This window comes from Embiotoca jacksoni, unplaced genomic scaffold (assembly GCF_022577435.1).
Source record: "Embiotoca jacksoni isolate LCO1_2020_lvr unplaced genomic scaffold, fEmbJac1.0.p SCAF_101, whole genome shotgun sequence".
Classification (NCBI taxonomy): Eukaryota; Metazoa; Chordata; class Actinopteri; family Embiotocidae; genus Embiotoca; species Embiotoca jacksoni.
Window position 1 is genome coordinate 701,177 of NW_027185232.1, and position 8,724 is coordinate 709,900.

Below are 8,724 nucleotides of genomic sequence, written 5' to 3' on the forward strand. Positions count from 1 at the left end.
ACTCCACTTAACCTCAGAGGCAAATCTTGTAGTTGATACTCCACTACCACTCTGACAGCTGTAGTTACAAGTTACCTTGAAGTTAAAAAAAAATTTTTAACCCCCTTTCTGTCCAGTGAAAACCACGTATCTCCAAATTTGATGTCTTTAAATTTGAATGTTTCTAATAAACTGAAGGATTCAATGTTTCTTCACCAGCTGAGAAAATTATTTTTCATAAACTAAAAAACCTACTTGGATTAAAATGGCACAAAGGTGAAAACAGGACTGTTTCCTGAGCTCACTTGGTTCTCACAGGACTACAATTCAACAAACATGATTGAATAGAATATAAAGCATTACTGTAGATTAAATGTACAATTGTACACATTTAAAATTGCACATTAATGCACCAGTATAAAGAATCCAAAAACACATTCAACAGTAAAACACTGACGGGGATCATTTTACTGCAGAGTACTTTTGATACTGAGTAAATTATACTGATAATACTTTTACTTAAGTTTAGAACGGCAGACTTTACTTCTAGTCAAGCAATTATTGTGGTACTTTAAATGCTTCTTCCACCATCAAGTTGAACAAACCTGAATTTTGATTCAGGCAGCAGGCCTCAGTTGTGACTGATTTTAGTTGTAGCCAGGTTGTGTTGTTATAGTCCTGCAGCTCAGGAGATAAAAGTTCTTGTTTGCGATGTAATGTTTCATGTTGTCACAGGAACATTTTTTTTGTTTGGGTATCTGAAGTGTCCATGGGCACTTGTGATGTGGAACAGCTCTTAGTACAAGTGTAGTTTCTGAGTTTTGACCTCAAAATGTGATTTTGGTATCCTACTTGAAACTTTTGTACATCTCCATCTAGTGGTCATTTGGGGGAACAATGTGGACTGATAGAAATATTTAAATAACTTCCCAAATCTTTATAGTTAAATGCTTCCTAAAATACCAACTCGCAAATATACAACAAGACAACATAAGGTATTACATCTTTTAATTTTTTGCAAAACAAGACTTGGAATACAGACAAGCCTGGACTCAGGCAAAGGAATCATACAGTCCTCTCTCCATGCAGCGTGCAGTGTTGCACATGAACAGAACCTCCCCAGACCCGATCTGATAATGGAATGTACCATTCCCATGTTCACACAGTTACCACTCCAACATTTAAAACTCAGTGCAACAGGGTACTCGTTAAAACAAATGTGCTGTCACCATGAACTTTTACAGCAAAAAAACAAAACTGCTTTTCTTAAAAGGTTTTGCAGCAAAATGCTCGAGAGCAACACTGGTCCACCACACAACATGAATGACTATTTGTTTTGCAGTTACTGCAATTTTAAAGGATGAACAATTGGAAAGTGAGGCTAAAGTATTAGAAATCTGAGGGGGAGGGCGGTCAGTTTAATCGACTTCCTCCATGCGTGAAGCGTCATCTTCGCCATCGCCTTCTAGGGGAGGAATCTCGTCTGGGACGGATGAAGTGGTGACCTCCTCTGTGGGAACCTCGTCGTCGTCGATGCCTACGGGTACGAAGGATCCCGTCATTTATCGATGTCAATACAAGCAGGCATAATTGCGTCTTATTGATCTGCAGTGCGTCCTTACCCAGGCCGAGTTTGATCATTCTGTAGATGCGGTTGGAGTGGGTCTGTGGGTCGTCCAGGGAGAAGCCTGAAGACAGCAGCGCGGTTTCAAACAGCAGGATGACGAGGTCCTTCACAGCCTTGTCGTTCTTGTCGGCGTCGGCCTTCTGCCGGAGCGTCTCCACGATCGGGTGGTCAGGGTTGATCTCCAGGTGCTTCTTGGCCATCATGTAGCCCATGGTGGAGTTGTCCCTGAGTGCCTGGGCCTTCATGATCCTCTCCATGTTGGCCGTCCACCCATAAGTACTTGTCACAATGCAGCAGGGTGAGGACACCAGTCTGTTGGACACGGTCACCTGGAGGAGACAGAACACGTTGAGATTAAAGAGAACATAACGGCAGCATGCAGAGCTTCAACAGCAGGCGGACCTATTTAAAAATTCAAACTCGAGTTAATAAAGCATGCAGAACAATTGTTAGAATTAACACACCAGCACGAGGAAGCCAACATTTTACTAATTTACAGTACTTTAAAATACATTTGCACACAATTCTGGCCAACTATTAAACTTTGAGTGCAAGAAGTTTCATCTTCTCATTCTGTAAAATAAAATGCGCAAACTGAAACACGGGCATCGGTTAGGTCAGTAATACAGTCACATTCGTAGCGAGTTAGGTTTTGGACTTTCAGCATCTCCACACAATCCTCTTGAACACACGAGTAGCAAAAATCATTCAGGCCACACTTGATACCACTGCAGGCCTCAGTGGCCACCTCGACGCAGCGAGAACTCACCACAACACTAGTTTGGACCAATTAGGAAACCTGTTGCCAAACAAAACACCGTCAACTGCAGTTGTGAAGGTTAAAAACCTAAATCCTTCAGAATTAAGAAGACACCAACCCCCCATCTCAATTCACAGCTCATGAAGATCACTGACCTTCTCCACTTTCTTGTCAAGGATCTCCTTCATGAGCTTGCAGAGGCTCTCGAACTTGGCCTTGTCCTCCTCCATCTTCTTCTTCTCCTCCTCATCCTCTGGCAGTTCCAGTCCTTCTTTGGTGACGGAGACCAGGCTCTTGCCATCAAACTCCTTCAGCTGCTGGACACAGTACTCGTCGATGGGCTCAGTCATGTACAGAACCTCGAAACCACGCTTGCGGACACGTTCGACGAAAGCAGAGTTGGCAACCTGATCCTTGCTCTCACCTACCAAGGAAAAAGAAAGGAGGGTCAAAAGTGAGCAAATTATTTCAGCAAGATTTCTTTACAAGATTCCTTGTATTGTTTTAAAAACCATTAAGGCATCATAAAAAAAAAAAAAAAAAAAAAACAGCTTTTCTACAAGACAAACTCACCGGTAATGTAGTAGATGGACTTCTGGTTTTCCTTCATGCGGGTCAGGTACTCTGTGAGGGAGGTTGTCTCGTCTCCAGACTGGGAGCTGTGGTAACGCAGGAGCTCGGACAGCTTCTTGCGGTTTTGAGAGTCCTCGTGGATGCCGAGCTACAGACGGATAATAAATTACAGTTATTCACAGTTTATCCAGGATTTTGAAAGACAGTCTGAGTGCAATCAGGTGGAGCTGCCTATATTAAACCGGCATCTTTATGCAGGTCCCGTAAGTGAAAAAGTTGCTTGGAAATTCAATACTTTCATCTTATGTCAGTCCGATGCAGCATAATGCACCCGAAGAGAGTAGTCTACAGCACGCAAGCACTGCACCAGGTGTAGTACACACTACAGTTGTGCTCACTTAACTTGGCAAAGCACTGCTTCATGAGATTATACAGAGAATTATTCTTCAGCTATGTGGAGGGTTTTAGGAATCTGCAATAACTACAAGCTACGACGACACTGCCCTGGAAAGCTAGAGGATAAAACAACCACTTGAGAGAGTAGACCTTACGAATCCATGGTGATGCACTGACGACAGCAGGAGTGCAACAAGGAAGAGGATCTTTTATTAAAAACTGAATTTTGATGATTCTTTAAAAATAAAAAACAAAGCAGCCCAGGACACTATTGGATACCTTGATGTTCTTGGAGAAAGCTTCGTAGAACTTCTTGTAGTTTTCCTTGTCCTCAGCCAGCTCAGCAAAGAGCTCCAGACACTTCTTGACGATGTTCTTGCGGATGACCTTGAGGATTTTGCTCTGCTGCAGCATTTCTCTGGAGATGTTGAGGGGCAGGTCCTCAGAGTCCACGACACCACGGACGAAGTCTGTCGTAAACACACGCTTCAGTTGATATTGCAGCTTTGCATTTAAAAATCAACGAGGGCCATGTTGGTTGGGAAGTATTCTTTCAGCTTAAGACCAAAGGGGCAAAAGCAGATAACTTACTCAGGTACTCGGGGATGAGCTCTTCGCAGTTGTCCATGATGAAGACTCTCCTGACGTACAGCTTGATGTTATTCTTCTTTTTCTTGTTCTCAAAGAGGTCGAAGGGTGCACGGCGGGGAATGAAGAGCAGAGCCCTGAACTCCAGCTGGCCCTCCACAGAGAAGTGCTGCAAAGGGGAAGCATTCACTTTAGTCTCACTGTTTTTGCCCAGTTCAGGCCGAGGGACACATGCAAGAGCTGCTTTTGTATTTCCCACTTTACCTTGACAGCCAGGTGATCTTCCCAGTCGTTGGTCAGACTCTTGTAGAATTCGCCGTACTCCTCGTTCGTGATGTCGTCTGGGTTCCTGGTCCAGATGGGCTTGGTCTTGTTCAGCTCCTCCTGATCGATGTACTTCTCCTTGATCTTCTTCTTTTTCTTCTTGTCCTTGTCTTTGGAGTCCTCTTCATCGTCCGAGCCCACATCCTCGATCTTTGGCTTGTCCTCACCTTCCTCTTTCTCCTCCTTCTCTGCCTTCTCCTCCTCTGCCTCGTCGTCGCTGATCTCCTTGTCACGCTCCTTCTCCACCTGCGAATCAAAGTTTCTCTATTTTAATGCCACCGAGACGCCAACAATTTCAACTAGCTTCAAACAACACAAAAGGTGGCAACGCGTTTTGTCCAACTGAACACTTACAAACAGGGTGATTGGGTACCCGATGAACTGAGAGTGCTTCTTGACAATCTCCTTGACCCTCTTCTCCTCAATGTACTCTGTCTGGTCCTCCTTCAGGTGGAGGATGATCTTTGTTCCACGGCCGATGGGCTCACCTGTGAACAAGTGTACAGCCATTAGCACACTAAAAACTAAATTTCGGATATTTTCAGCATTTAATGTTTCGGCCCCTCAATGACTTTGCTGAATAATGCAAACCAAGTGTTGCAAGTAACTATTGATTTATTGACAAATTTCAATCAATTGTTATTCAAATGATCAATAGATCATCAACAAAGCTTTCAAATAAATAGTTGTTGCTGCTACAGAAAACAGCATAAATGTGCTGCAGCACATCAAACTTTAAGTGCATGAAAGATATTCAAATCAAGCAGCAGTTCTTAGAGATGTCGCCACCCCCAATGGTCCGTTACTGTAATGGTGCCAGGACACCTACCGGTATCGACCTTGACTGTGAAGGAACCGCCAGCAGATGACTCCCAGGCGTACTGCTCATCATCATTGTGCTTGGTGATGACAACCACTTTCTCAGCAACAAGGTAGGCGGAGTAGAAACCCACACCAAACTGACCAATCATGGAGATGTCAGCTCCAGCCTAGAAAACACAATTATGCAAGGTCAACTAACAGCACGTAACTTCTGTCTCACAATAAACTGTGAATGCAAATCCATCACTTTTCTGAGGCAAGTTTAAGACGCATCTATGGTTACATGCAGCCGTTACAGCCTCATACCATAATATTCACATGTTTACATTGTGTTCCCCTGTAGTACCTGCAGGGCCTCCATGAAGGCCTTGGTGCCAGACTTGGCGATGGTACCCAGGTTGTTGATCAGGTCGGCTTTGGTCATGCCGATTCCAGTGTCGATGAGAGTCAGGGTGCGGTCAGCTTTGTTGGGGGTGATTTCAATTTTCAGATCCTTGCCGCTGTCCATCTTGGAAGGCTCAGTCAGGCTTTCATAGCGGATTTTGTCCAGAGCCTAAAAACAAATTGACAAGCTGTAATATGTTCTAGAAACACCAATGCTCTTGAAAGCAAAGCAGAAGCACAAAAATGGCCTTGATAAAAACTGATAATAAAATGACCAACAATTCAAAAAAGATTTATTTGTTCAGGTGAAAGTGTACAAGGGCATTGAAAAGCTTGTGGATCTCAGTCCAGTCCAATTTTAAAGTAAATTGATGCATAGCTATAAAAAGTAATTGGGCCAACCAATATGAACAAAATCCATTATCATGATTTTTTTTTTTTTTAAACAAAAACCTCGATATGGATGATCATTGGGGCTTCCACAAGAATATGTACACAAGGAGGTTTTTGATAAATAATTTCCAGTAATGTAGAAATATTGACTAAGTGGGTGAAGGCAAATAATAGAACAGCTAAGTGCAGAAAATGGCATCACTTTACTGTAACGCAACCTTTAAAAAGAGAAGAGACAACCATTATCAAGACATGCACAATCCAAGTCAATATCTAGTCTCATATCACAGTATGATCAAACATATCTATCTCCCAGCCTTATACGTAAACACCCAGATCCTGCATACTTACATCAGAGGCATTGGAGATCAACTCCCTGAGGAAGATCTCTTTGTTGGAATAGAAGGTGTTGATGATCAGGGACATCAGCTGAGCGATCTCTGCCTGAAAGGCAAAGGTCTCAGCCTCCTCCATTTGGTGCATTTCTTCAGGCATCTGCATAGGAAGAAATCAGGACAGCAAAATGCTTTGAGTTTAAATGTTTACAGATGGAAATCAAACGCATCAGTTTTAGGGGCTGATAAACAAAGCACTGAATGTCAACAGAGGACTAAAATCATACAGCTTCATAGGCTAAACGTGGCGTTTTCCTCGTGTGGAATTTACCCCGCTTCAAAGCGCAAATCATTTTAGTTTCGTTTCTCATATTGCGGCATCACAAATTCGATCCAAGTCACAGTCAGGTTTCAGGAAGATTGGAAAGCTGCCATCCTGTTACTCCGTATCGACGGAAGTGGCCGTTAACCAACATGGCGTCGACCGACAGACAATGGACCCCGCAGACACGTGCTGAGGCACGGCGAGACGGAAATAAACGAACCCGGCACGAAATGCGGCACCGCACGTTCACTGGTCAGCAAAACGGCAATTAGGGTGTCGTTAAAAGCCACAGAGTGAAGAAAGCAGACTCATCCCATGAAGCGAAGAGCAGCCAGAACAAGTATTTCTGATTTAGGACGGCGAGGTGAATAAATCAAAAGCCACGAGGGTGTTCGTGAACACATCGCGTTCATCTCGATGCGTAACAGCTCAAAATGAACGTCAGCGCACACCGACTAGCATTCACGTTACCGACAACTGCATCAACCGTAATAACCTCAGCTTGACTTAAATATTTACATTTTAAATGGATCTGTTCCGTTGCGTGACCCGACCCAGTTAGACGGACTTTAAATTCCCATCACGGTTAACCGAGGTCCGTTAAAGAAACCGACTCGGTGCTGTCATCTTCACCACACCTGCCGCGGTAGAAGCCGGCCTGCTGCGGGGTGCCGCATCGACACATCTCGGCTTCACACGGTCGGGCAGAACAACAAGCGCCCACCGTGTCCAGACGAAGCCTCCTGGATCATCCATCCGAACAGCAGTGAAGCCGTCCATGTGCCAGCTGTGGCCTCGGACACGTTTTGATGCTAAGGTTATCGTCGTGACTCACGAGCTCTCATCGTGACTACACTCGCTGAATGCTTCGGAGAAGGGCGAGTAAAACTCAAATAATAAAGCAATATAATGTATGCAAGACGACAGCAAAACATTTGCGAACATACCTTGTTGATTTCGTTGATTTTTCTTGAATAAAATGCCACCAATATATTGTCCCTTGTGCTCTCTGACGCAGGGAAATGGAAAGGGACTTCCTTTTAATAGACCGGAATCTTTATACACATGCGTTTCGGTGTGCGGCCGTATCCATCCGCGGCGCACCGTCTCCCACTAAATCCAGCCTGTGAGCAAAAGACCATCTACAAAACTGCAATTTTAAGAAGTTACAACATAGTGAGTTGAAACCAAATGAACTGTTGACATGGACTTCAAAAGAGGTAGTACACAAACATGGTTATGGATATAGTCAAGCAATTATAACCAAAACATCCAGTGGGTTGTAACATGTTTTAAATACAAGTAAAATCCCCCCAAAAATCCCCCTGTAGGTGATGTGCAACCATTACTTGTAATTTACAAGACAAAGGTAATTTGTTAAGACTCTTCAGCTATGTGTACCTTAAAGCGCCGTCAGGTAAAGAAAATTTATAATTTGGTAAATACAGCAATATAACTGATAAATTACATCCCTGAGCTCAGAGCTCAGCGCATCATTGCTGCCATCTTGTGGCAGTATAAACCAAAAGCACAGTTTTACTCAGAGACCACATTTTTGGTGACGGACCAGGCTCTCCAGCTGACATTATATACTATCGAGGCATAATTATCTGCATCTAATTAAGAAATCTAGTAAGTATAAATCACTGGTACGTTGTGTTTTTTTTTTCGAGAAAATCAACAAGGACTGTGGATCTATTTAACCTGGTGGAGGGATATGTAAAACCGAGAGGGTGCGCTTCGTTTCTTCTAGCACTTTCCACGAAAAAAAACCCGCCTAAAAGTGACGTCACCGGCTTGTCAGATGCAGCCCTTTGCTGCACAGCTGCTGTTGGAAAGACCATCCTACCTACCAACAACCCAAACACCATGGTAACCAAACACCCAACAGTTTGCTCGAATTAAAATGGACCTAAAAATACATCTGTTGTAGCACTACTTGGACTTATGGTATATTTATTACATTAAAGTAAACACTTTTGTACAGTTATACCAGTTGCAGCCAGCAGGGTTCATTTTAATAAAGAAATTGATATTATTACAATATATTGGTACAATTCTTATTTGCTAGGTTAAAGAAGTTACTGAGGGCCCCTATTGGAATAATATAATTATTAAAAACGGGCAAAATTGACTGTTTTCATACTTTCTACAAATCAAAAGACAACTAACATATGCAAGGGTTACACTGATGTTTGGAGAAAAACAGTTATTTCAA

General features: G+C 43.1%; 1 protein-coding gene across 1 annotated transcript; it reads right to left on the bottom strand.

The window, feature by feature from the left end:
* Window positions 1-970: 970 nt before the first annotated feature.
* On the bottom strand, window positions 971-6,347 carry hsp90ab1 (heat shock protein 90, alpha (cytosolic), class B member 1). The gene is made up of 11 exons (XM_069174277.1): window positions 6,198-6,347; window positions 5,416-5,622; window positions 5,077-5,236; window positions 4,602-4,735; window positions 4,188-4,493; window positions 3,927-4,092; window positions 3,615-3,805; window positions 2,940-3,087; window positions 2,522-2,790; window positions 1,602-1,935; window positions 971-1,516 (listed from the first exon to the last, which is right to left on the bottom strand). Exons 1-11 carry the CDS (start codon window positions 6,345-6,347, stop codon window positions 1,398-1,400), a joined length of 2,184 nt encoding a protein of 727 aa, XP_069030378.1. The 3' UTR covers window positions 971-1,397.
* Window positions 6,348-8,724: the final 2,377 nt, after the last annotated feature.

Excerpts from the sequence above, each read along its gene's own strand:
- hsp90ab1 (XM_069174277.1), bottom strand. The coding sequence starts at position 6,347 with ATGCAGATGCCTGAAGAAATGCACCAAATGGAGGAGGCTGAGACCTTT. Across the intron at positions 5,237-5,415 it reads CCTTCATGGAGGCCCTGCAG|GCTGGAGCTGACATCTCCAT; the intron begins GTACTACAGGGG and ends TGTGTTTTCTAG. Across the intron at positions 1,936-2,521 it reads TTGACAAGAAAGTGGAGAAG|GTGACCGTGTCCAACAGACT; the intron begins GTCAGTGATCTT and ends TGTCTCCTCCAG.